The following is a 27,408-nucleotide window of genomic DNA, read 5'->3' as shown; positions in this document are numbered from 1 at the left end:
TGGTTGTGATCAGGGTACATTTGCTGCTTACGTCAATGAAACTTTCCTTCTGGTATCAATAAAGTTCAGTCATTCATTTTCTTTTTTTTTCCCCTCCTACCAGGATTGTGTCAGTGGAATTGCCCCCCGGTGCTCGTAAGTTTGGGGTGCAGTTCCGCTGGTGGCAGCCGTACCATTCAGGCCGCAGTCACGATGTGTGGGCCCTGGATGAAATCAGCATGACCTCTGTGCTCTTCAACACCATAAGTCTGGACTTCAGCAACGTGCTGGACGTCACCCAGAGCCTTGGTTTCTATCTTGGCCATGTCCAGCCCTACTGCCAGCATGACTGGACTCTCAGGTGCGAGACTCGTACCTAAAACATATTGTTTAATGTAGCACTTGACAATGGCATTTGAATGCTTTGGTTTGTAATTAGTACAATTTGTTCAGTGGCTCTGAACATTTTTTCAGTATAGTTTAGCTTCATCAGTAGTTACTTAGTTACCATTTAGAGCAGTAGCTTGCAATCCCTTCTCACTCTTTTGTCTGTGTAATATAGTGTGCAGCAGCACTGACTTACAGTATCTTCTCTTCCTCCTTGCTGTACTGTAGTTTTTCTGGTGAGCCCAGCCCTGGCTCCAGTATCCGTTATGTCGAGACCCAGTCAATGCAGATCGGAGCCTCCTACAGCCTGCAGTTCTCATTGGTCATGGGCTGTGGCCGCGAGCCCTCCCCCCACATTGACACGCAGGTCCGCCTGGAGTTCTCCACCAATCACGGCCTCACTTGGCACCTGGTCAAAGAGGTAAGGAACGTAGAATTCACCTTGGCTCCCTCATGTTAAGTGACGATAAAAGTCCAACCCTTTTTGCTTTCACAGCCCGGCTCATACCTTTGTTTATGACTTAGGCAAAAGTTGTAGAAGTCACCCTGGAGAGAGAGACGAGGAAATGTATCATTTATTCATGATCATGAATATTGATTTACCCATTATAGCTTTAGTAATAATGTGTAAATAATGAGAGTCTTTAAATGTGGCACTTTGTTTCAGATGAGAAATTATCGCAATTACTTTTTATCATCCCAGTATTAGCAAATACATGGTAATACTTGAATCAGCAAGCAGATTATCTTGCCATGATTCAACAAAGATTTCTGTGATCACAATTGGCTCATAAATATTCATAAGGCACCAAAGTATCTGCCAAGATTTTTATTGCTTTTGGAATTGAATAGGGCATAATGAGTCCTCCATCAGTGCATTCTCTCTAATTCTCTCATGTGCATGAAAATGCAGTCATCTGGTAAGTGCAGAGTGTAACTCCCCAACTGTCCTGTACTGTTAATGCTTGCTTGTCTTCCCATGTTCAAGGTCAGGGAAATTCCATAATCTTGCATTAGCCTTTCACAGCATGCTATGCACATAAGGCTGATGGAGCCACACTGTGAAGATATTATTGTACAGTATCTTGTGGTATTTTTGAAAAGTCTTTTTGCAAAATGAAATCCACCATTTGAGAAAAGGGGCACCTGCTGTGACAAAATTATTACAAGCATCAAAGGAAAACTCACAAGCAAATATTCCCAATTAACTTCAATCATTTACCTACAAGATAGCAACAATTTAGAGGATGTACTGTAATCACTTGTGTTTTATGAATTTTGAGCAATGAACATCAAGCAAAATGGGTGTATAGTGTTTTGGAATGAAACCCATCGTTTCCTTTACTCAGGCCTGTCTGCCTGGCATGCCCAGCTGCTCTGAGTTTACAGCCCCCAGTGTCTACCACCCATCAGAGTTCAAAGACTGGAGACGCATCACTCTGCCTCTGCCTCAGAAGACATGGTAAGTAACACACAGACATGTATAGCACATGAATAGATTCACCCAAGTGCCCTTTTGAATAATAAATGCTATGATCACAGTTTTATTCTGCATTTTTTTTTGCATTTAAACAAGTACAGTGCACAGGAGATACAGTCAAATGTATAACATACTGCTGAAACAAGAGGACTCGCATTCACACACACAGCTATGCGCATCTACACACACACACCTATAAACTCTATCCCCAAAGCCTCCTCTGCTTCAGAAAAGAAGAGAGAGAAAGAGAGCAGTACAGGATGGTGAGCCCTGTTCAAAAGCACAGTTCAAGGAGAAGTACATTACACATCATGTTGTCAGCTTCAAATCCTATTCGGGTGACATAGCACACTAACTAAGAACTTTGTCCGTGCAACCCTATGATGCAAAATGCTCAAACACACACACACACACACACACCAACTCAAATAATCACATAAACCTTCACCACTGAGCACACTGTGACCTCCACCCCCATTTCATTGCACTTCCCAGCTCCTAAATAAAGGTGGTCTAATCTCACTCGGTGTATGATGAGAGGTCACGGGGTCATGGCAGTAAATGGTAATGAAACATTCCCGGCCAGCTCTGCGTGATCAGGAGGAGGTCTGGGTCGATATGGGTCACCGAAGCAGCAAACCAAGCTACCTCCCTGCCATATAACTCCCAATATACCTGACTATCTAGCCTTCTGCTCCTATTCATCACCACTATACATGCAGCGGCATGAAATACATTCACGTAGGGGCATGCACACGCACTGCACACAACCTCACAATCCACAATCTACTGTTGAACCACAGAGATGATGGTATTGCCCTCTGACTCATACACATTTCACACAACTGCAGAATCTACACACACACCTACACACACACACACACACACACAGGTGATAAGGTTAATCTGTAACTGCCAGAACACCAAATCCACAAATCTCTATCTCCACCTGAAGAGAAGCAGACTATTGAATATAATGAGATGATGTGGTTGACATGCTTATTGATCACTGTCAGTCATTTGATTTCTGAGATCATGTTATGCATTTTTAAAATGAAACCTTAAATTAATTTTCTCATCAGTTATCAGTTACGATGCGGTAGTCAACTGATATGGTATTGCAAATTTCCCTCCTATCTATGCTCATATATGTTCAGCCAGTATATGTCTAGATTGCCAATTTTGAAATAGATTCAAGATTACTCCCTAGCTAGATCAGTATTAATATGATATGTGTGTGTGTGTGTGTGTGTGTGTGTGTGTTCAGGTCCAGTGCCACACGTTTCCGCTGGATCCAGAACTACTATGGAGAGCAGGATGAATGGGCCTTGGATGACATCTACATCGGCCAGCAGTGTCCTAACATGTGCCACGGACATGGCTGGTGTGACCATGGACACTGCAGGTCAGTCTTCACACACACACACACACACACACACACGTATCAACCTTGAGCTGAAGCTGGTCTTTTGTCGCAATTTTTTTTTTATTTGATTTAAAATTATTTAACATGGAGGACCATAAATAGCTTTTGATGTATGTTTGTGAAATAACAAATGTCACCATTGATTGTACATCCACATCATTGTATGCAGTGAGATAACAATGAGCTATCTTCTCTCAAAGGTGTGACGACGGCTTCTCTGGAACAGACTGCCAGCCCTCCTCCCCCCTCTCCTCCAGCGTGCTCTCTGACTTCGAGTCCCAGGATGCACTGCTGGCCACGTGGCAGGAGGTGATTGGCGGAGAGGTGGTGACGCCTGACATGGGCTGCGGGGTGGTCTCCTCCGGGTCCTCCCTGTACTTCAGCAAGGTAGGGCAACCATGGCACGAATTTCAAAATCGCATTCCAGTTTTTCCACTCAACTTGTATTCAAGAGCAAAACAGAGTGAAATGTAGTCCCCTTGACCTTTGACCTCTGAATACACTGTACCCTGGCAATGTTATTTGTACAAAAATATGCACATTTTATTATATGCACAAATATGTGTGTGTATGTGTGTGTGTGTGTAACAGGCTGGGCTCAGGCAGCTGGTGAGCTGGGACCTGGACACTGAGTGGGCGGAGTTTGTGCAGTTCTACCTGCGTGTGGGCGGAGACTGGGCGGAGTGCAACCAGGCAGACAGCAGGGAGGAGGGAGTGCTGCTGCAGTACAGCAACGACGGAGGCATCAGCTGGGGCCTCATCGCCGAGATGTACTTCACTGACTTCACCAAGCCTCGGTGAGAGACCTGGGGACGAGGAGAGGAGGAGGAATGATACTCGCCTTCTTTACCAATAAACAGGATCTGTTTTAAAGTAGTAGGCGTAAATATACATTTCTAACCATTTCTAAACCATTAGATTTTTTTGAATGCATCAAATCCCTTGTCCCTTGTACTATATATGAGAACAAAGATCCATATTAGAGCTGGATCCATCAGAATTGGATGCTGGGATAATATGGTGCCGATCATGTATGAGAGATGAGATGAAATGAGATGAAGTAGTATGTTGTATAATGTTGTTAAATGTTTTATTTCTGAATACATCCTAAGGGGAGTGAAAAGACAGCAACACACTTCTTAGTACCTCCTAGGAGAGAAAACAAGGCAGAAAAAGTCATCATTATTTTTCAATATTCAATAATAAGATCAAAAATTAAAAGTCCATAACCTTCTCTGCGCCCCTCCTCCTCAGCTTTGTCCACTATGAGCTGCCCTTGGCCTCTAAGACCCCCTCCACAAGGTTTCGCTGGTGGCAGCCTCTCCACTCTGGAGATGGCTATGACCAGTGGGCCATCGATGATGTCATCATTCTGTCAGAGAGGGAGAAGCACATCATCCCCATGGCCAATCCTACTCTACCACAGGTGAGATATCAGTTGGAGGAGGTTTCCTGTACACGCAGGGATTTGTGCTCTAACTTGGTGCAGTGGCATCTGCTTCATCTCGAGATAATACTTCTTGTGTTGTAATGGAAAATATCAAACACACTTGGATCGCAGAGTCTTTTCAAATTTAGACTCATTTCTCATGTGAGATATGTTCTGCTGCGGACACAGGTACTTGTTACACAAAATGCTAAACTCAACTCCCCTGTCCTCCATCTCTACAGAACTTTTATGAGAAGCCGGCGTTCGACTACCCTCTGAACCAGATGAGTGTGTGGCTGATGCTGGGTAATGAAGGCATGGAGAGGGAAAGCAACAGCAGCTTCTGTGCCCCCACGCCCTCCGCCATGGTGTTTGGACGCTCCGATGGAGACAGGGTGGCAGTCACCAGAGACCTGGCCCTGCGCCCCGGCTACACCCTTCAGTTTAAGGTACACACAGGGAGACTGTAGGAACTAGGAGGATGCATAATGGCATAAAAATGTGAAATATATTTTAGAGGTTCTACATGTAGCATTTTAACATCAATAAATCATTACCATATTAATTTTGTGACATTAGTATAATTACCATAAACAAATGAGACCATCGCTGAGAAGATTGGCGGCCTCTACACTATATTCAATCTGCTGTACTGATCTACGGCACAAAGGGAGATTGTTTTATGACACAAAACAGGAACTGTTTCTACTTTGCACATAACTTTATTCCAGTTTCACTATTCTAACTTCATAGTTTCAAATTTACATTAGCTCACCTTGTGGGAATATAACTTTGCTGTTATCAAGGGATGTTATCGGCTCTTGTCCTTCTTCTTGCTCTTCAAAACAAACACATGGGGAATAACATCAGGGAAAGGGAGGGAGGACAATTAACATTGTCTTTACGACAGGAAGCAATGGGTTTTATGGGAAATGTGGTCTTAATTTTGAGAAACACAAAGTGCTACACATAGAACCTACTATATAATAAGTAATTAAATTGTTCCTTAATTGTGTGTTGTCCCCCTCTTCCTGTACCAGCTGAACATAGGCTGTGAGTCAGAGTTCAGTGCGTCGGCCCCGGTCCTGCTGCAGTACTCCCATGACGCCGGCCGTACCTGGGCCCTGGTGAGGGAGGGCTGTTACCCAGGCACCCCAGGGGCAGGTGGCTGCGAGGGCAGCGGCCGCGAGCTTAGAGAACCCACTGTCTACAACACTGGAGACTACGAACAGTGGACCAGGGTCACTGTGGTCATACCCCGCAATGTTGCAGCCAGGTAGCTATGGTAACATGCATGCAATTGAACGTGCTAAGTGATGTGATTCAGTGATTCAGTAGATTAACTGTAGACACTGACACTGACACTGAGTGGATTTTAAATGTCTACTGTGTCTCTCATTTCCTCGTCCTCCTCCCCCTCCCTCTTACCTTCATTTCCCCAGTAAAACGAGGTTCCGTTGGTTCCAGGAGAGCAGTATCTACAGGGACGCCCCACCCTTTGCCTTGGACGGGGTCTACATCTCTGAGCCCTGTCCCAACCACTGTGGGGGACATGGAGATTGCATCTCTGGAGTCTGCTTCTGTGACATGGGATACACAGGTACAATGAAAAGGAGAAAAGAAAGAAAAGAAAATTTGAAACATTTGGGAAGACAGCTTTTTCATGTTACCTTGGTCATGGTATTTTTATATTATATGCCTTATGATTTATGTTTCCTGTTTGTTTTTGTGTCCCCTAGTGGAGCAGGATAGCTGCGTGCCGTCTGTGGCCAGTCCCACAGAGCTGACAGAGGGCTTTGAGGGGAAGCTGAGCCCACTTTGGCAGAGCCTAAGTGGGGGACAAGTCGGAGGAGGCTGTGGCACCATCGGCGAGGGCAAGGCGCTTTACTTCAGTAGCCCTGGGAGGAGAGAGGCACGCACTATGCCCCTAGACACCACCAACACACGGTCAGCATGATTCACTCTTTAAATTAAGGAGAGCATTAATTGGAGAGCAATTAATTACATCTGTGCAAGTTCCTCCAACGTGAAATTAAATGTAATCACTATCTCCTAGTTTGGTCCAATTCTACATCCGGATTGGCAGCAAGAGTTTGGGACCCACTTGCACCAGGCCTCGCTCCCGCAATGAAGGTAACAATCAAACTTGTAGTACTATGCCAACACTCTTCACTGAGGCCCTCTGATGCCTCCATGTGGCTCTACCTTGACACTGCAGCCTATAGAGAACAGCTCCACATCAGATCTGATCAGACCTCCACTGGCCTGTCTGCCCCGTCTCCATCTGTTCCTTCTCATGCTTTCTGTCTTTGATCAGCCTGTAAGGTCTTGTGATCCAGCCAAGGGTGTGTTAGCTACAGATCTGGACCTCATCCTCAATGCTTTTAAACAGAGAATCAAAGTCTAGTGTTGTCTCGTACGTCAGTCAGCAGATTGCGGAGCTGTAGCCTGCAGCAGTGCTGAAGGCTCAGTCTGATCTGTTTCTGCACTGTCAGATAAAACACTGTTGGCCTAAACAGCTTGTCTGGGATAATTAGGGCTTCTCAAGGACAATTATTCTATTCTATTCTATTCTATTCTATTGTGTGTGTGTTTCTGTGCCATGGTGCCTATCCTATTTCTTTTCACTTCCTGAAAAGAAGTGTGAAATATTCTCTCCCATCTGACAGTGTTGCCCACTCTTCTCTCTGTTTCTGTGTTCCTAGGTGTCCTTGTCCAGTTCTCTACCAACAACGGTGTCCAGTGGCAGTTCCTGAGGGAGCTGGACTTTGGTTCCTTCCTGGAGCCACAAGTGGTGACCATCGAGCTGCCACCTCCAGCCAAAACCCCTTACACTGTGTTTCGCTGGTGGCAGCCACAGCAGGGTGAGTGCATGAGTGGGACGCACACCCATATGGAGAAACACTTAGAAACACAATAATATCACATTTTTGGATGTTATAGAAATGAGGACTTTTGGTTCTAGCTCTTTCTTACTTCTTTCTCTCTATCTCTTTCGTCTTTCATCTCTGTAGGGAAACACTCAGCCCAGTGGGCCCTGGACGATGTCCTGATCGGTATGAATGACAGCTCCAGAACAGGTTTCCATGACAAGTTTGACGGCACGTCCCCCCTGAGGCACAACTGGTACCGCATTCAGGGTGGGGAGGTGACGGTGGACTGTTTGTCCCTGGACACGGCACTTACCTTCAACTCTGAGGCCATTGATAGTGAGTCACACATACACACACGCATATACACATACACACATACACTTAGAGAAGTGGGGAAAGCACTGTGAGCCCATGAGCAAGGCACTTAACACCCAACTGCTCCAGTAAAGTTGGTCAGTGGCCAACAGTGGAAGGTCTGTGGTTGTACTGGTCGTACTGGGCAGCTCCCAGTGTGAATGTGTGAAAAAGAGCAGGAGTGCTCAGTCGACATTCGATAAATAAAGAATAACAAAATAAAAATGTGTGTACATATACTTACACATGCATATGCACATATACTGCACACGCACATACACACACATACACACAGACAAACCACATAAATAAAATGACTGTGCCACGACATCACAGTATTACACACACAACGTGACGCCTGTGGGTTCTGCATTATTAATGAGAGCAAACCTGATTGAACATCCTGCCTGTTATTTATGTGTGCACCAAGCTGTGAGCGGATTTACTTTGTGCAAATATTATATTACAACTGGGCCCATCCATTAAGCAGGCCCAGCAAGAGCAATTTGGCGACACATCTATAAACATAGAGCTCCTGTGTGCCTGTGGACACATTAAGCACTGACTGTTAGGCTTGATGGCTGTTCCCATATGGAGTGAAACATGCAACCATTTCACACATAACTCAACAGTGCCTATTATATTCACCGCTATATTTGCATTTGCATTTGCACTTGTATTGACTTTGTCTGTTGGGTGTATATTTCTTGTGGTATTGACGTGGAAATGTAATATGTAAATATAGAAGATTATATTGATTTTCTAATTTGCCATACATACTATTCATTCTACCCGATTTTGCAGCATTTTATGTCATGTATAAAATGATATACAATGCATCTTATTGAGTTGATGCCTCATATTTTGCCAATCCATATCTAAGCAGAGTAGCCTAGTGGTTAGAGAGTTAGTTTTAGTTTAGTTTTGTTAAACTGTATTTTTTTAGCTAGAGAGGTCATCCTTTAACCAGGTAACAAGGTTCAATCCCCGACAGACAATGTATGTCAATCAACAGCCTGTGTGTCTTGTCGAAGTGTCCTTGAGGAAAACATTGCTTTGTCATTGTAAGTTGGTATGGATAAGAGCATCAGCTGACAGTAAATGCCTAAAAATGTAAATATTGTCTTGTCGCTGTGCCTGTAGAGAAGCCGAGGTATGCAGAGAGCTGGGACTTCGAGGTGTCAGGCTCGTCCTTCCTGCAGTTTGAGCTGAGTATGGGCTGCAGTAAGTCCACCTCCTTCTCCCATGGCGTGCGGCTGGAGTACTCCACAGACTGTGGTCGTCACTGGTCTCTCATCACCCCAGAGTGTGTACCTCCAGCCATCGGTTGTGCCGGCTATACCCAGAGCTCCATCTATACTTCCACCCAGTATAAACACTGGAGGAGGATCACTGTCTACCTGCCTAGTGCTGCTAAGTAAGTGTGTGTGGAAGAAGTATGTGTGTGTGTGTGTGTGGATGTCCGTGTCTAGATTTTATGCTCGGGGTGAGTGGACAATATTTGTTTATTTGCTGAAATATGTCTACGCTTAAGGCTACTATCTCTCTTTATAACTTGCTGTTTGAATCCTCCAGTTCCCCTAGGACTCGGTTCCGTTGGATCCAGACCCACTTCACCCCAGGGGCAGAAGGTTGGGCCCTGGATAACGTGTTGCTTGCCCCTGGCTGCCCCTGGATGTGCTCTGGTCATGGCCTGTGTGACAACGGACGCTGTGTGTAAGTAAACTGGCTCTTATGCCAAATTGATGAATTTTCAATCTTTGGCACTTATTTACTGCTTATTTTTTCCGTAAAAGTCAGTCTTACCTGCCCTTCCTTTTATTTCCATTCTCCCCCAGGTGTGATAAGGGTTACGGAGGGGCCCACTGCGTGCCCCTGGCCCCTCTGCCATCTGTACTGAGAGACGACTTTAATGAGAACCTGCAGCAGGAGACCTGGCCTGAGGTGTACGGAGCGGAGAGGGGAACACTGAGCGGAGAGCCGCTTAAGTCCGGCACTGCCCTCATCTTCAAAGGGGTGGGGGTCCTAAAAGTCATGCAGAGACCTACCAGAACATAGACAACACAAACAAAAAGAGAATCATATGTAATCAAATATGTAATTGTTGTTATTTGTTTGTAGGATGGTATGCGTATGTTGGTGTCACAGGATCTGGACTGTACCAGCACTCTCTACATCCAATTCTCCTTCAAATTCATCACTAAAGGTACAACAAATTTAAGAATATAGATTAGCTTTGGTATAGCCGTTTGTATGGCATAAATCAAAATGGTGTAAGTCTCAAATTCTGTTGTAATAGTTAATTTTATGGACTTTTCTAGGTGTCCCAGAGCGGTCCCACTCAGTGCTGCTGCAGTACTCTGTGAATGGAGGAATCAGCTGGCTGCTGTTGGATGAGTTTTACTTCCCCACCTCCACCGACACTCTGTTCCTCCACCTGCCGCTGCCAGCCAGCGCCCAGACCAACGCCACCCGCTTCAGACTCTGGCAGCCATACAACAGCGGTGAGTGGACACATACTATGGAAGCACACCAAAAATTACACAGAAACTCACATAATATAACCCCTCTCTCTTGTGTGCCCCACCCTACCCCTGTCTCTTTCTCTCTCTGTTAACACTAATGTGATCACATCACACATTTCCACAAAGTCACAGCCTATTGTAGCCATCCTCAGGCCATGTTCCCAGTGTAAATGTGTGATTCTCTCTCTCTCTTTCCTTGTGCCCTCTAGGTAAGAAGGAGGAGGTTTGGGTAATAGATGATCTCATCATTGATGGCAGCTCCTTACACAACCCACCGGTGGTAACAGACAGCTTTGAGGAAGGCCCCAACGAGTCCAACTGGCTCTTCTACCCCGGGGGCAACACTGGCCTCTACTGTCCCTACCAGAAGACTGGCCTGTAAGTAAAACAACAAACGCAGTTCATTTTGAATGACTTATTCTGTCTTAAATGATGCATGATGGGGCTGAAAATGCAAATAGATGAGCTTACCCTTGACAGTCCCTTTTGGGTGTGTGTGCGTTTGTGTGTATGTGCAGGGAGGAGGATGAGTCAGCCATGGTGTTTGTCTCCAGCGAGCTTGGAGAACACTCCATTACCACCAGGGACATTGACGTAAATGAGAACACTATCATCCAATTTGAGGTACACAAACACAGCCTTGATGACTTTTTTAGAAGTCACAAGGAACAAGCATAATTTCCACTTATGTAAGAGATAAATCATGACTCATCACCTTCACTGATGCCATGTATATGTACGTTTCTCCAGATTAACGTGGGCTGCACAGCCGACAGCTCCTCTGCCAACCCGGTGCGTCTTGAGTTCTCGCGGGACTTCGGTGCCACCTGGCACCTTCTGGTGCCCCTGTGTGCCGGAGGGCCCCAGCCCTCATCGCTGTGCTCCACAGAGCTCCACCCTGCCAGCGTCTACTACCCTGGCACCACCCAGGGCTGGAGGAGGGAGGTCATCCACTTTGGGAAGCTGCGCCTCTGTGGGTAAGAACTGGACACATCCTCTACAGTAGACGCATAAAGGAAAACAACACTTTAAAAGGATGCGTCATTTTTAACACATCAGTGTGTCTTCTTTGGGACAACACACACTTGTCTTACTTGTCAACACAAGATATGTTAATAACAACACATGTTGTGTTAAAATGTATTTCCATTAACACATGTTGTACCAAAGAAGACACAGATGTGTTAAAAATGACTCCTATTTAAGCGTGAAGCCACAAAATAAATGTGTTCTGTACTGAGCTATCTTCTACTTTTGGTTCTGTTTGCGGTGGACTTTTCAGAAGCTCTTCTCTTAGTATGCCTATAAGATCATATCTGTTGTCGTTTCTCTCTCTCTCTCTCTCTCTCTCTCTATTCATCTTCTTTCTTTCTTTCTTTCTTTCTTTCTTTCTTTCTTTTTCTCTCTCTCTCTCTATTCATCTTCTTTCTTTCTTCCTTTCTTTCTTTCTTTCTTTCTTCCTTTCTTTCTTTCTCTCTCTCTCTCTCTCTCTCCCTCCCTCCAGGTCAGTGAGGTTCCGTTGGTACCAGGGTTTCTACTCGACCGGTTCTGCTCCTCCCACCTGGGCCCTGGACAACATCTACATCGGCCCTCAGTGTCAGGACATGTGTAACGGCCACGGGGCCTGTGTGGGCGGCACCCACTGCGTGTGTGACCCCGGCTACTCTGGACCCGACTGCTCCGTACCCGACACCCCCAACCCCGACTTCCTCAAGGAGGACTTTGAAGGTACAAGAACACGCAGATGCCCACACAAACGCACAGGAAGTAGGTTGTTTATTACACATTTATGTGTACGAGGGAGAGTAGATGGATTAGAGGGCTGCATCTACGTGCTGTTTATTGATCAGTCATCAGAATGCTGAGCATTGATGAATGCTCAACACTGAAACTGATCACGTGATCATTGCTCTTTTAGTCTGGAATCAGCTCATTTGATTGTTTTTGTCTGAAGTGAAATGTGATGCATGGACAAAAACTTAATGCTGTTGGTGTGTCAGACTTAATTCATTCATTTATCCATTATTATGGCCTTAAAATTAATTTGTCAGTCTTGTCCTTTATTTTATTCTTCATTCATGTTTTTGTATATATTTTTGCACTTTGATAAGTGCTCAATAAATAAAGATTATTATTATCGTACTAGTCCTAATCGTACTACAGTTATTCCACTTTGTTTTGTATATATCATGTATGTATAATGCATATGGTGCATATGAATTTGCATGCATACATACTGTATAATGTGTGTGTGTGTGTGCATGCACACGTGTCTTTCTGTCTCTAGGGGGAGCCGTGGATGCTGAGCGGTTCAGAATGCTCAGCGGAGGTAAACCATCCAGGAAGTGTGGTATCATGTCCAGTGGGAACCACCTGTTCTTCAGTGAGGACGGCCTGCGCATGCTGGTCACCAACGACATGGACCTGTCCAATGCCAGGTATAGCCATACACACACTCACACAATTAAACATACAAAAAATACACACTACCAAGCTCCCTGTATATTTCACACAAATAAACCTGCTTTATTGATTTTACACTTGTCATTAATAAGTTCATGCCTTCATGGCTGCATTCTCCAGGTTTGTACAGTTCTTCCTGCGTCTGGGTTGTGGTAAGGCCGCTCCAGACCCTCGCTCCCAGCCTGTGTTGCTCCAGTTCTCTGTGGATGGAGGTCTGACCTGGGGCCTCCTCCAAGACTTCCTCTTCAGCAACAGCAGCAACCAGGCTCGCCTGGTGGCCCTGGAGATCCCGCTGCGTGCCCGCACCTCCTCCACTCGCCTCCGCTGGTGGCAGCCCTCTGAGAACGGACACTTCTACAGCCCCTGGGTCATTGACCAGGTACAGTAAGGGAGGAGAGGCACCACCCATTGGTTTCCATTCATCAAACCATCCATCTATCCATCCATTCACCCATCCATCTGTCTATCCATTGTTTTCATCCATACATTGATTTAGTAATTAAGTAATTAAAAGATCTATCATCCATCCATCCATTGTTTCATCCTTTCATCTATCTGACAAATCTCAGCAGTTATCTCAGCAATGTAGGCCCACGTATTGTGATTAATTCCACTGTCTCCTCCTCTTTCTATTAAACATGAGCCAACATGTCTCTTCCTCTCTCTCCAGGTGGTGGTGGGCGGCAGTGCCAGCGGCTGGGGGCCTCTGGAAGACGACTTCTCCTCCATCGATGGACGCTCCTGGCTCCTCCACCCCGGAGGAACCCGTATGCCTGTGTGTGGCTCGGATGGGGCTGCTTTCGCCTTCATAGAGAAGTCCAACACTCGCTACGCTGTCACCACTGACATCAGCCTGGGCCAAGACGCTTTCATCCAGTTTGACTTCTCCGCCTCCTGCTCCGTCACCAACTCCTGCTACTGTAAGCATCAAGAAGCATGAATAAGGTTGACTGGTGGTCAATACTAAAGATATTGTAGTCTGCAAGGAGAGGTGACATGTGATGGAACATTAGGAGGTGCTTAATGTGCATTACATAGAAGTATAATAAGGGTAATTAGTTCTGTGAGGTCTAAAATGTTCACACTGTATGCACATTTACAGTTGTTTCTTACTGAAACGGCCATCTGAGATGAAAGAAGCATGAAAGCAATTGTAGGCATTAAAGAAGGCCTCCAATTTTATATTTAGTTTTTAGACTATCCAGCTATTTCTATGTGTTAGCAGTTGAATTAGTATACCTTATGTTGATAATCTCCTTGTTTCTGTCTTTCTCCTTTCTCCACAGCCATAGAGTTGGAGTATTCTCTGGATCTGGGTCTGACCTGGCAACCTGTGGTCAGAGACTGTCTGCCTACCAGCCCCGACTGCTCCTCCTACACCCTGCAGAGGCTGCTGGTCTCAGACACATACAACAAGTGGGGCCGCGTCACCATGCCCATCCCATCCTATGCCAGGTTAGCATTGCCCTGTACTCTACTCAGACACATGGACATACTGAAGTAGCTTGTAACGTATCCTACATTTTCAGTATACTGTGGTTAACTATTCAAAAAATGAAAGTCCATTATGCTGGTTAAGAAAATGGACATAAAATAAGGCTTCTTTGGTGCACCGATTTCAAATAGGCTTAATTCAAGAACCAAAAAAGGGAAATCTGCACTCTCAAAAAGATATCATGATTGATTTATTTTACATGTTCCATTCAGATTAGATCAGATTTCCCTTTTTTTGGTTCTTTAACTATTCAAAAAGAAAAATACAAGTCCAAAAGTAAATAGAGCACCCCAGTTTGCAGTTAAATTCTATCCTACATAATTTATCTGTGATTTTATGTCTGTCAGGTCTCCAGCCACTAGGTTCCGTTGGTACCAACAAGCTCCTTTTGACAAGCAGCAGACTTGGGCTCTGGACAACCTCTATATTGGAGATGGCTGCCCAGATATGTGCTCTGGACACGGACGCTGCCAACAGAGCTCCTGTGTGTAAGTAACGACTTGCTCTTGCATGCATACACACTCCAAACACTACTGAAGAACTGATGATGGTCCTTTGACCGTTTTCTGTTTGTGCACTTTCTGTTTGCACCCTTTTTTCACCTTGTCACCATGTAAATAAATTGTGGCCTCTCTTTGGTTATTTACCTTTATAGTGTGCAAATTCTTTTTGATCTTCTATGCTCTGAGACAAAAAGAGCACATACATTTTCTCTTACCTATGCATGCACAAAATTATTATTGTCAATGTCTTAAGCTATCCATTTGAATCTCAACTGTCATTAATGTGGATAGGAATGGCTAATAAGGTGTAAAAGCGTGGCTCATTTTCTTTACATCAAAATGTTTCTGACTCCACCTTCCTCCCCAGGTGTGACCCAGAGTGGGGTGGGGAGTACTGTGATGAGCCTGTGGTTCCCCTGCCCTCCCAGCTGAAGGACAGCTTCAGCCGAGCCCCGTCCCTCAGCCACTGGCACCTGCTGACCGGGGGGAAACTCAGCACTGTGTGTGGAGCCGTGGCCTCCGGAGCTGCACTGCACTTCAGCGGGGTAACTATACATCTGTTTTCTTTCTTTCTTTCTTTCTTTCTTTCTTTCTTTCTTTCTTTCTTTCTTTCTTTCTTTCTTCTCACAATATCTTATTATATGGAATGCATTATATCCTCTGCATTATATTGGGGAGTAACAAGTTACAAAGTAATACATTACTATAAGGCATTACTGTTCCAATTGAAATAATTATTATCCTGCCTTCAAGTCATGTCAGAAATATCAAAATTATAAGTAGAAAGCTCATGAATGAGCCAACAAAGTGGTAAATATGACTCGGAAAGTCAGAATGTAATGCTTTAAACTCTATCTTTAAAAATCTTAAAAGAAATATTTTGTGTCTGTTGGTAATGTGGGCTTAGGTCGACAATATTTATTTAGGGTGTAACGCAAAAGTAATGTAATGAGTAGTGTAACTACTTTAATTACTTCTCTCGGGGAGTAATAAGTAAAGTAATTCATTACTTTTAAGAAAAGTAACAAGTAATGTGTGATTTATCAAATTTTTCCAGTAACAATCTATCGAATTGAACAAGACCGAATTTCAGCTACATTGCTGTGTGTGTGTGTGTGTGTGTGTGCAGAGTTGCAGCCGTCAGCTGGTGACAGTGGACCTCAACCTGACCAATGCTGAGTTCATCCAGTTCTACTTCATGTATGGCTGCATGATCCCACCTAGCAACCGTAACCAGGGTGTGCTTCTGGAGTACAGCTTGAATGGAGGGATCAACTGGCACCTACTGACCGAGATCTTCTACGATCTGTACACCAAGCCTGGGTGGGTCTTTTCACCAACCACACATTCATTTCAGTTTACATATATGTATTGTTGAGCATGTACTTTACACCAAAAATGGAGGTGTATAGCTGTTTGTATGTGCAACAAATATATTAGATATGTTTGCCCTTTCTGTATTAATACATGTGTTCATTCCTGTCTGTGTGTTTAGGTTTGTCAATGTGCTGCTGCCACCTGCTGCCCGCCAGGAGGGAGTGCGTGTGCGCTGGTGGCAGCCACAGCATGAGGGGGCGGACCACAGTGATTGGGCACTGGATAACGTCCTGATCGCCGGCTCAGACCCACGGGCTCAGATCTCTGATACCTTTGGAGGGGTGGCACTGCCCAACCATGAGAGAGCTCCTGCTGATGGGACACCCACAGGCAGGACAGGTCAACTCAGCGAGCAGGAGGAAACCCCCATAGGTATAGCAGAGTTGGATCTGGGGTCTAATTCAGTTGTCCCAATCAACAATCTAATGTAATTTTATTCCATGCTGTTTTTGTTATTCTTTATAACTATTAATATAAACTGAGTCAAATAAGTCAAATATTAAAGATCTTCCTAGGCTCATAAGCTTCTACTTTTTGCTTGTCTGCTCTCTCTCTCTCTTTCTCTCTCTCTCTCTCTCTCTCTCTCTCTCTTTCTTTCTCTCTTTCCCTTTTGCTCAGTGAGCGATCACTGGTTGTTCTCAGAGGACTGCACGGTGCAGCGTTTCTGCAACTCTCCTGATGGGGTGATGGTGTGTGGCAACGTGGATGGGAGGGAGGTGTACGCAGTCACACATGATATTGTCCCTGACAAGGGTTGGGTCATGCAGTTCAAGGTGACTAATGAGCCTACAATGATGCAATGGCGATGTAAACATTTGTTCATTATATCATATTGCACCTTTGCATGCATTTGAGTGGGAAGAGCCTATTCTGTATGAAAGTGAAATAATGTTAATCAATATCTGTGTGTTCATTTAGACTGCGGTAGGCTGCAGTGTGCCAGAGCGCCATGCAGACCGGCAGGTTCATGTCCAGTACTCGGTGGACTTTGGGGTGACCTGGAAGTACCTGGTGCCCCAGTGCCTGCCTGCAGACCCCCGCTGTGGGGGTCAGGTCTCCCAGCCCTCAGTCTTCTTCCCTGCTGCAGGCTGGAAGAGGGCTGTCTACCCCCTGCCGGACAGCCTGGCTGACACGTGAGTTCAAGTTTAACTTTATTTATCCATTTAGGAAATTCATCTGGTCCATAGTGCACAAACATACAACACAGTGACAATAAAACATCAACAACACCAACAAGAAGCAAACAACTCCCATGACCCACTCCCATAAGTTCTCCCATGTCTGCCTTCACTTACTTTAAATTTAAGAGTAGTGCTTCATAATTTATGCCATGAGAAATGAAAAAAAAAAATGATATGCACTTAACGCACACTTACACTGTATATCAATAAAAAGATTCAGCCACACTGTCTATGTCTGTGTTTCTGTTCCTCAGGGCGGTGCGGTTCAGATTTTACCAGCAGCACTCAGACATTCAGTGGGGTGTGGAGAACTTCTACATCGGGCCGGCGTGTGACGGCCACTGTGGGGGACATGGGGACTGTCTGGACCAGCGCTGTCTCTGCGACCCGGGATTCACTGGACCCAACTGCTACGCCAGCACTGCTCTGAAGGTAAAGTGGAAGTGGAGCCTACTCACAGCCTCACACATTTTCTTTGCTAGTGTCAAGAACAGATTCAAATAGAATAGGATAGAATAGAATCCATCTGTGTGAGCTGGTCCTTGATTCTAGCCTCTGTGTCTCTTCCCCCCCCCAGGCGTCTCTGAAGGAGCGTTTTGACTGGGAAGGGTCAGCCGGCCCCCAGTGGCAGGTGCTGGAGGGCGGGCGGCCCTGTACAGACTGTGGTGTGCTGGTGGAGGGGACGGCCCTGTATTTCGGTGGGGCTGATGCCAGACAGGCTGTCACTGCTGACCTGGACCTCCGCGGAGCCAAGTCAGTACTCAACTTCTGTCAATGGCAATGAAATTCAGCACTTATTTCTACTCTTTCCATGTTGTCTTGTAATAATTATAAACTGATTGTCGTTGTGGTTAGGTTTGTGGAGTACTGGGCCAGGATAGGAAGTGAAGATAACATGACCATGTGTCACCGTCCAACCTGTCGTAAAGAGGGAGTGCTGCTGGACTACTCTACTGACGGAGGTGCAGTAATAATATAATACGCTCTGCACAGTGTACTTTTCCTAGTGGATTTTAGCAGTCATCTGCAATCTTTGAACACAATTCCTTTTCCTCTTCATTTCTCGACCGATTCTTTTTTTCTCCTTTCTCTCTCTCACCCTGTCGATTTCCGTTTCTCAGGTGTGTCATGGACCCTCCTGCATGAGATGGACTATCTGAAGTATGTGTCAGTGAGGAGAGACTACATCGTCCTCCCAGAGGGCGCTCTGACCAACGCTACTCGCCTGCGCTGGTGGCAGCCGTTCACCATCTCCTCTGGCCTGGCCTCCCCCAGCCTGGAGAGAGCCCAGTGGGCCATAGACAACATCTTGGTGGGGGGGTCGGACATCAACCCGTCCACGCTGCTCGACACCTTCGACGATGGTGAGATTCTTTGTTCTCAGAGACAGGGAAAAGTTTGTATCTGTTCATATGATAAGACGGTGAAAACTCACAAGTCAAGATGAGTATTTGCCTTGTTTTGGTACTGGTTAATAATTAATATCTTAGATTTTGGAAATTGTATTGAATCTCCTTCCTCCCTCTCTCTTGTCTTTTTCCAGAGGGTGTTTCTCATGAGGAAAGCTGGAGTTTCTACCCTAACGCCGTGCGTACGGCTGGCTTCTGTGGGAACCCATCCTTCCACCTGTACTGGCCCAACAAGAACCAGGACGGGACACACAACATCCTGGCCACTCGTGAACTCATAGTGCAGCCTGGATACATTCTACAGTTCAAGGTACTGCCCGAGAGTCTCTTAGCTGTAATAACTGCTGTCTTTAATCTTGTACATGGTGGCTTCAGTCCTTTATATCTTTCTCTGCGGTGCAGATTGTTGTTGGGTGTGAGGCAGACACCTGTGAAGACCACCATTCTGTCCTGCTGCAGTACAGGAAGGATGCGAGGTGAGAGAAATGGGGGTCCTATATGAAAGATGTTCCTAAAAAGATAAAAACATCCTAACGCTTCACGCCTTTTCTCTAGGGGTTGTCGAAAGTCATACAACAGTTCATCACAAAATAGCTTCTGGGATAAGTTCTAAGAGTGTAAGAGTATCCGAGGGTTGATTTTTTTCCTTTAAAGATTATTTGATGCGTCTTTCATGCATGGGAAACACATTGTACATGAACAGCTTTCAGCTCCCGCTCTCCTCCCCCAGGTCTGACTCGTGGCAGCTGGTTCAGTCGGAGTGCCTCCCCTCCTCAGTCAACAACGTGGGCTGCTCTCCCTTCCAGTTCCATGAGTCCACCATCTACAGCCCAGTCAACAGCTCCACATGGACCAGGGTCACCGTCCAGCTGCCAGACCACGTCTCCTCAGGGTAGGAGCACGCAGATTTTACTTTTGTCCCTGGTTAGCAGTGGAAAATATCATGACTTAGCGTTGGTCACCCTTTGGCCCTTTTTATATTTACATGTATTTAATGGCAGAATAGTGTGCTGCTGGTCTCTCGATTGCAAGCTGTCAGTTCTGTAAACATCTTGTGATTTGTTATTTATATTTCCAGGGCCACCCAGTTCCGCTGGATCCAAAAGGAGGGGACAGGGGAGCGTCACGGCTGGGGCGTGGACCATGTCTACATAGGAGAGGCCTGCCCAGGACTCTGCAGCGGCCATGGCTACTGTACCAGTGGAGTGGTCTGCATCTGTGACGAGGGGCACCATGGTGGGCCACAAACAACATATTATATTCAAACTCATAGAAACAAACACCATTCTTTATCATTTAACCTGTTCAGCTGAGATGTGTTAGGTGGAGTTATTCAAGTTATTATGGTGAAGTGAAGTGATACACTACAAAGGGTAATTTTGTGGAGAATGGAGAGACATGGTAAAAAATAAATGTTCCTATGTGATTAAAACAACAATTCTGAAGAAACGTCTTGGACACTCAAAGTTGGCCAAAAAGTTCTTATCTTATGTATGCTTTTACTTTACAAATGATGTCAACCCCACAGTCAGCAGTTCATCACCTTCCCTCTGCCTCCTTTCTTACTCTTCTCTCTCCTCACACCTCAACAGGTGACGACTGCTCCCTGTCCAGCAGTGACCTGCCCAGCTCCATTAAGGACAACTTTGAGTCGGGCAGCGTGTCTCAGGAGAGCTGGCAGCTGATCCAGGGTGGCGGAGTGGGCAGTGGGTGTGGGCAGCTGTCACCCCACGCCCACGGAGACTCACTCTACTTTAACGGCTGTAAGATGAGGCAGGCTGTTACCAAACCCCTGGACCTCACCAGAGCCAGGTACAGGTACTACCAAAACATATAAACTAATTATGTACACATAGCCTACACCTCTGTCGTTGCTTCTTAACCCACAGCTACAACAGATAGAGAGCTAAACGTAGATGTAGTCTAATATCATCGTCTTTGATTTCTCTAACTTTCTCCCTCTTCCCTCCCTCTCTATCTGTCCCCCCACAGCAAGATCATGTTTGTGCTGCAGATCGGCAGCGTGTCGCAGACAGACAGCTGTAACATAGCTCTGGACCAGGCCAACACGGTGGACCGGGCCGTGCTGCTGCAGTACAGCGTCAACAACGGGGTCAGCTGGCATGTCATCGCCCAGCACCAGCCCAAAGACTTCATCAAGGCCCAGAGAGTCTCCTACAACATCCCACTGTGAGTGACATATAGAGAGGCGTACAGGCAGACAGACACAGGCACACACACACACTTAGTGCAACACTATGTTATTAAGTATTTTACCCTGGTTATAAAATTTTAGGCCAATACAGTAAAGACAATTGGAATGGTGTGAAACCGTTGCAAACTCGTTTATTGACCTCTTTGACCCTACAATGTCTCCCATGGTGTCTCCAGAGAGGCGAGGGTTAAAGGGGTGATGCTGCGATGGTGGCAGCCACGCCACGACGGCGCAGGACATGACCAGTGGGCGTTGGACCACGTGGAAGTAGTTCTGTGAGTACCCAATCCCCAGTCGGCCCCTGGCCCCCCCAACAGAGACCCAGTCTGCCCTTGCCTTTGCCTCTGCCTCAGAAATGGTCCCCTCTCCTCCACACAAACGCACAGATACACAACATGGGTATTATGCACACCTACATGCCTGGAACAAAGCTCTCAGCAGTCAGGTTAATACCCGTGCAAGAGTCGTTTTCATATGCTAATTACAGCTTTTGGTGTCAGGCAAGTAGAGCAGAAACAAAGACTGCAGCGTGCTTTGCTGTAAAGGGTTCTATCTATGGATGGCTGCTCTGTGTACGGCAGATCAACTTTGTTGTCAAACTGCCACGTTTTCAGTGTCTTGTAGAAACGTATCTCCCAAAAACACAACTTTTCGAGAATAGAAAAAAAATCTAGTTGATTATCCCATTGATGCCCATATGTATTTATTTTTTGTGCATTTTTATTAGTGTTTTAGCATGGGACCAAGGATCATGCAACATTTTCTTCAAGTTGAAGACAATTCCAACTTTTAGTTAAAAAAAAAAATGCCAAAATTGGAGATGCAAAGTTTCTGCAGGGCACCGAAGATATCATGTAAAAAAGTCTACACTTACATATTCTTACATATTCTTTACATGGCAATATCATAAAGCGTTTTGAATGCATTTTCTGCATGTTGCTGTGGGTAGCAGAGCAATGTTCCCTCATTATGTGGGTGCTAATTGTTCATTCAGGCTTGTACCCAATGCATTTCAAATGCTACATACAGTCATGTAATGCACTCTAACACTTGTACAATCGATATAGAGTGATGTGTCAAGTTGCACACACACACACACACACACACACACACACACACACACAGTCTTACTTAAGTCACTTTTGGGGTATTTACATAGACTTACATTCATTTCCTGGAGACTTACCCTAACCCTAACCATAACCACTACTTGCCTAAACCTAACCCTTACCCTAACCTTAACCTTAACCTAACCTTAACCACTGACCCAAAAATCAGCTTTTTACCAATTGGGGACACGGCTTTTGTCCCCAATTGCACAAGCCGTCCCCAATCAACTGGTCTTAAGTCTGGTGTGTGTCCCTGAAAGTGACTTAAGTCATACCCACACACACACACACACACACGCCTAACCTGAGCTGTCCCTGGTCTAGTGTGGCCGTGACCTGCCCCACTCCCTCTCTCTCACTCGCACGGTTTTCAACAGTGTCTGCTGAAAAGAGTGACCGTGATCCTCACACTTTGCTCTTTTGTTTATTTCTTTCTCTCTGTTCACCACTCCTCCACTCCTTCACACACTCCTCCTCTCACTCCTACTCCTGTTCAATCTTTTCTTTTGCCTCACACGCCTTTCCTCCCTGCTGCTTATATCACTGACTTGTTTGATCGTGTGGTCATATTCACTCCTCTGCTTGTGCTGCATTGTGTCCTACCATTGACAACCACTTACTTCATCCTCCTCCTCCTCCTCCTTTCCTTCCTTCCTTGCTTCTCTCCTTTCCTTCCTTGCTCCAAAATCCCCCTCTCCCTCTTTCTCTTTTTTTGCCTCCCTCTCTGGCATACAACGGATGGACTACTGCTGTATATCTTGCTCTCTCTATCTTCACCTCTACCTGCGATTGTCTCTCGCTGTCCCTCCATCTTTGTCACATTCCTTCGCTGTCTCTCGCTCGCTCTCCACCGCTTCCGACTTCTCCTCTGCTCTACATTCCTCCTCTTTCATGTTCTTTCTCTTCCTCATTCTCTCTCTCCGTCTCTCACTTGCTTCTTCCTTGACCTTCTTGACTATCTTTCTGCCTCTCCTCTCTCCTCCCTCCTCCCTGCTTTGGGCCCCCCGCCTCCCCAGGCCGGGGTTCCTGCCCCCCCAGACCTTTCTGCGAGACAGCTGCCCCCTCCTCCTGCCCCTCCCCTCTCGCGCTCTAACCTCTGCTCTCTTCTGTATTCTGCTCCCTCTGGCATGGCTGTAGTGTCAGGTAAGTTCTCCGCCTCTTCCTGAATGCAGCCCACCCCCCCGACCCCCCCCCCCCGACCCCCCCCTCCTCCCAACCCTTCTTCTCCCTGTCACACCGCACACCCCCTCCCTCACTTTCACTGTCACCCAGCACCCCCTCCCCTCCCCTCCCTCCCCTCCTCATCATCACCACCATCATCTCCATGCCTTCACCTTAACTTTAGCCCCAGGCAGGCCAATAAGCAGGCCAGCCACCCACAGTGTCCAGGTGGAGGCTCTGCTAACAGAATGAAGCAGCACACAGCAATCCACACAGAAACACATCTTTAGAGACAGCTCTCAAAGTAGAAAAACAAAATAAAAAATATATTATATATTATATAAAAAAAAATATTCATGACCTGTTGTGGATGGAAAGAATAAACGGTGAAATCATGAAAGTTTGGGGCAAATATTCTACTTTATTTTTCCAATCATGAAATAATAACAGTCCATTCCTAAAAGTAGGTTTGTTAACTTAATTCAACACAATGTCACCAGATGAGGATAAATGATTGTAATATGGCTTTGATGTGTAGTTAATAATTGTATTTTTCAGTACATAACGTTTTGGTATATTCTATTTTTAATGCAATAACTTACACATACTGTACAAATGTCAATGGTATTGTGTTTGTGTGTATATGTGTGATGTAATCCATCACTATATCTGTTTGTTGTGTTCTTGCTGCTGCCTCTACTAGACACCGCTCTAGTGTTTTTGACCCAGCTACTAATTCAGCACACAAGCTGACACACACAGCTCAAGGGTTCTATTTGAAAAGGACTACTGTTTATGGGTCCAGCGTTTATCTCATTCAAGCATTTAACATCATTTTTTTTCATTCACACACACACACCAATATCAGTTGCAATGCAAGGCATCTAGCGCCATTGATTCCTGCTGCTGACACATTTGGCCAGAGAGAGAGTTTCATCTGACTAACCTCCTCCATCCAGTTCCTTGCATGGCTTCACGGATCGACTGTTGCGCCAGCTCTCCATCCCTCCTCCACTCATGGCTGTCTGTCTGCGGACAACAACATGACGATGAGCCAGGAGCTCCCTCCACTCTGCCCCCTGCGCTCTGACAGAAAAACACACACACACACACACACGCATTCCACTTCAACAGTCGCGCCCCTCCCATCTGCCTTCACACTTCCGCCTTCACACCCCCACCCATCACCAACCACACACTTCCCACCCCCTACCCCCTCCCACTCCCACCCCCCCCACCCCTGAACCCCCCCCCCCCCCCCCACCCCCACCCCCCCGCTTCGCAGAGGCCCCTGCCTGCCCTGGCTGCACTCCTGGCTCACTGGCACCGCCCTGCTGGATGGAAGAGGCAATGAACAGGCTAAGCAAAAGCGATCTTCCGCAGCTTCTCTCTGTGTCTCTTAGTTCAATATCACTCCTTCTCTGCTCACAACCCCGCATTTTTATGCCTTTGTTTTGTTATCTTCTTTTCCTTTCTCCCATGTGATGGCTGTTACTCTTAACTCTGACCTCAAACACTCTGATAGAGCAGGGTCAGAGTTATTCAACCTCCAGCTCCCTAGCGTCTGTGGTAGTATGTCTGTAAACTCTGTGTCCCGTGTCTTTGTCCTGTGACATTTGGTCTCGTACTGCCATTGGATACATGTAGCTGTAGTTCTACCGCCATGTTCACCCGTTAGCCGCCTCTCATATGTACAGTACTGTAAAGAACTCCACTTGTGTAGAGTAGCGCCACCCATTCTCTGAGCCATGAGACTCATACAGCTGTTGAGTGTTTGAGGTTACGGCTGAAACGTGACTGAAAATGCCTGCATGAAACTCCGAATGCGAGAGAGTACGGGAGCTGCATTTGAGCAACTGTGCGTGTGTGTGTGTACGTGCATGGGTGAGAGTGCGTGCATGGAGACGTCTGGAATTTTTTTGCGCCCTTTACTTGATCACTAATGGTCACACCCCTTTCTTTCCCTCCCTCTCTCACTATCTTTGTATCCCCACAGCACCCGTAAACAAAACTACATGATGAACTTTGCCAGACAGACCGGCCTGCGCCACTACTACAGCCGCAAGAGGCGGGCACTGCGGCAGCGTGCCTGAACCCACTAAGAAGGGATTTGCCCTCTGACCTTCCAATCACACATCGACCCGCCACGCACATCTCCTTTTCTCCTGACAACATATCGCCCTGTCGAGTCCCATCCACCGGTGGATTCCAGTCAGCCTTAGACCTCCCTTACCCCCCCCCCCCCCGACCCGACCCGCCCCCCCCACCCTCTGCCAGACACACGGGCCATCCAATCAGTTTACGCTGCAGCCAATCAAGGCCTTCCCAACCACACGAGTTGGCGGGAAGGAGACTCGGAAGGAAGGAGTGACGATGCGGCCATTTTGTTTACTTTGGGGTTTTTTTTGGTTTTTTTCCATGGACTTTCGGGGTTTCTAGTTGTTTTCTAATTGTTGCTGTGGTTCTTCTGATTCCTGTTCTCAGTTGCGATATCCCTTCCTCTGGCTTACACCGCCCCCCCCCCCCCCCCCCCACCACCCCCACCCTCCCACGTCACGTCACCTCCCTCCTCCTCTTCCTCCTCCTCCTCCTTTTCCTACCACACTGTGAAGTTGAGAGATAATATATCACTGCTGAGCTGACCAGCCGATCGGAGGGGTTTGCCTCCCAGTTCCACTGAGCCGTCGGGGAGGACCACTCCACTGCCGCCACCAGTACGCCAGGAGGAAGACCACGACGAAGATACTGACCATTAAGAGGAATGACGGTGATGAAGATGCTAAAAAAAAAAAAAGAGTACTGTGTTCTTGCTGTTCTGTGTGTCTGTGGGTTCTTTTCGTGATGAGTTGACTGTGGTGTTCCGTTCATTCGTTCGTTCGTTTTCTACTAATTCATATGCTTTTTTTGGGGGTGGGGGCTGGGGTGGGGGGTGGGGCTGGGTTCTGTTTCCTTTTCCTCGTTTATCTGGAACGGATGTGGGCAGGGTGGAACAAGCCCCGCCTCCACGGCAAGAAGGAAAGAAAGAACGATTTGCACGACGGGGAAAAGAGGAAAAAAAGAAAAAAAAATTAAAGACTGAACAATGATTTTTGTTTTTTTATTATCATTTTTTATATATGTTGGTTCCCGAAAATACAGATATTTATGGTAAATGGTTCTCCACGTAACCTATTTAAGATGCACTGTGCGTGAAATCTGTATGTTATTTTCTAGTGTTAAGTTATTAGGCAGTCGAGTCAGGCTCTCGGACTGCATCATCTCCCCTCTCCCCTCTCTTTCTCTCTCTCTTTCCTCTTCCCTATTCTCTTGTGCTGTTTCCCCCTCCCCACCCCCCCCCTCCTCCTCCTCCTCCTCTCTCTCTCTCTCTCTCTCTGCTGATTTCTGATACCTGGAGGTGAGGCTCTATCAGTGTTGTTTTTTGAAGTCTGTGTAATATGGACCCTCTCCCCTCAGTGTAACTCCAGTATAGCAATCTCCTGTATATATATGTATATCCACTATGGGGAGACCCAGCAGCCTTATAAAAGGGAAATAAAGAACTGTCCAAACCTCATACTGTACACACTGCTCGAGCTGCTCTCTTTCAGTGTGACTCGTCTGATGTGTGTGTGTGTGTGTGTGTGTGTGTGTTAGTGAGAGAGAGACAAGCAGACATGAGAATACCCAGAGAAGAGGATGGAATTTGATTTCACATTAAAATATTTATTTAATCATCATTTAAAAAATCTTTAAAAACAGGCTTAGTTGCTTAGATATTGTACACTATACAGTATGTTGAAACGGAAGAAATCCAGCCGTCACTTTGGTGCACACCTCAGTGTCTTTAGACTGGGCATGTCATTCAGTGAGTTAGTACAGCAGGCATCGACTACATACTTCTGCAGACATCAGCATAACTCCATGCTGAGCCTATATAGAGATTTAGGTCTCTCAGCACCGCTCACTGTGTGTTGGCCCACTCAATTCCTTCACATAAGCATGTTCCCCTCTGAAATGAACCCCTTTCTAATGATGCTCATGATAATGTACTAGGAGTCTTTAG

The 27,408-nt window shown here is 46.1% G+C and overlaps 1 protein-coding gene across 1 annotated transcript in view; it reads left to right on the top strand.

Moving 5' to 3' along the window:
• The window catches only part of reln (reelin), a 97,946-nt gene extending 72,487 nt beyond the window's left edge, over positions 1 to 25,459 (top strand). The window contains exons 20-65 of the mRNA XM_071897550.2: positions 104 to 340; positions 595 to 787; positions 1,716 to 1,828; positions 3,114 to 3,251; positions 3,473 to 3,659; positions 3,864 to 4,069; positions 4,527 to 4,698; positions 4,944 to 5,150; positions 5,742 to 5,977; positions 6,144 to 6,301; positions 6,441 to 6,648; positions 6,758 to 6,834; positions 7,407 to 7,565; positions 7,716 to 7,910; positions 9,072 to 9,345; positions 9,504 to 9,644; positions 9,767 to 9,944; positions 10,050 to 10,134; positions 10,250 to 10,432; positions 10,663 to 10,831; positions 10,972 to 11,077; positions 11,204 to 11,430; positions 11,958 to 12,181; positions 12,741 to 12,891; positions 13,037 to 13,295; positions 13,587 to 13,836; positions 14,203 to 14,371; positions 14,759 to 14,899; positions 15,282 to 15,459; positions 16,044 to 16,237; positions 16,410 to 16,663; positions 16,910 to 17,064; positions 17,210 to 17,424; positions 17,727 to 17,904; positions 18,050 to 18,225; positions 18,328 to 18,434; positions 18,594 to 18,836; positions 19,016 to 19,191; positions 19,284 to 19,357; positions 19,612 to 19,773; positions 19,960 to 20,117; positions 20,474 to 20,699; positions 20,874 to 21,071; positions 21,273 to 21,371; positions 23,343 to 23,348; positions 25,363 to 25,459. Coding sequence (XP_071753651.2) covers positions 104 to 340; positions 595 to 787; positions 1,716 to 1,828; positions 3,114 to 3,251; positions 3,473 to 3,659; positions 3,864 to 4,069; positions 4,527 to 4,698; positions 4,944 to 5,150; positions 5,742 to 5,977; positions 6,144 to 6,301; positions 6,441 to 6,648; positions 6,758 to 6,834; positions 7,407 to 7,565; positions 7,716 to 7,910; positions 9,072 to 9,345; positions 9,504 to 9,644; positions 9,767 to 9,944; positions 10,050 to 10,134; positions 10,250 to 10,432; positions 10,663 to 10,831; positions 10,972 to 11,077; positions 11,204 to 11,430; positions 11,958 to 12,181; positions 12,741 to 12,891; positions 13,037 to 13,295; positions 13,587 to 13,836; positions 14,203 to 14,371; positions 14,759 to 14,899; positions 15,282 to 15,459; positions 16,044 to 16,237; positions 16,410 to 16,663; positions 16,910 to 17,064; positions 17,210 to 17,424; positions 17,727 to 17,904; positions 18,050 to 18,225; positions 18,328 to 18,434; positions 18,594 to 18,836; positions 19,016 to 19,191; positions 19,284 to 19,357; positions 19,612 to 19,773; positions 19,960 to 20,117; positions 20,474 to 20,699; positions 20,874 to 21,071; positions 21,273 to 21,371; positions 23,343 to 23,348; positions 25,363 to 25,459 — 7,939 coding nt within the window. The remainder of the gene's footprint in view (positions 1 to 103; positions 341 to 594; positions 788 to 1,715; positions 1,829 to 3,113; positions 3,252 to 3,472; positions 3,660 to 3,863; positions 4,070 to 4,526; positions 4,699 to 4,943; positions 5,151 to 5,741; positions 5,978 to 6,143; positions 6,302 to 6,440; positions 6,649 to 6,757; positions 6,835 to 7,406; positions 7,566 to 7,715; positions 7,911 to 9,071; positions 9,346 to 9,503; positions 9,645 to 9,766; positions 9,945 to 10,049; positions 10,135 to 10,249; positions 10,433 to 10,662; positions 10,832 to 10,971; positions 11,078 to 11,203; positions 11,431 to 11,957; positions 12,182 to 12,740; positions 12,892 to 13,036; positions 13,296 to 13,586; positions 13,837 to 14,202; positions 14,372 to 14,758; positions 14,900 to 15,281; positions 15,460 to 16,043; positions 16,238 to 16,409; positions 16,664 to 16,909; positions 17,065 to 17,209; positions 17,425 to 17,726; positions 17,905 to 18,049; positions 18,226 to 18,327; positions 18,435 to 18,593; positions 18,837 to 19,015; positions 19,192 to 19,283; positions 19,358 to 19,611; positions 19,774 to 19,959; positions 20,118 to 20,473; positions 20,700 to 20,873; positions 21,072 to 21,272; positions 21,372 to 23,342; positions 23,349 to 25,362) is intronic.
• The last annotated feature ends 1,949 nt before the right edge of the window (positions 25,460 to 27,408 follow it).

The sequence above is a fragment of the Centroberyx gerrardi genome, chromosome 4 (assembly GCF_048128805.1).
Source record: "Centroberyx gerrardi isolate f3 chromosome 4, fCenGer3.hap1.cur.20231027, whole genome shotgun sequence".
Taxonomy (NCBI): Eukaryota; Metazoa; Chordata; class Actinopteri; order Beryciformes; family Berycidae; genus Centroberyx; species Centroberyx gerrardi.
The sequence above is the reverse complement of the archived record's forward strand: the minus strand, read 5'-3'. Positions and strand labels throughout refer to the sequence as shown.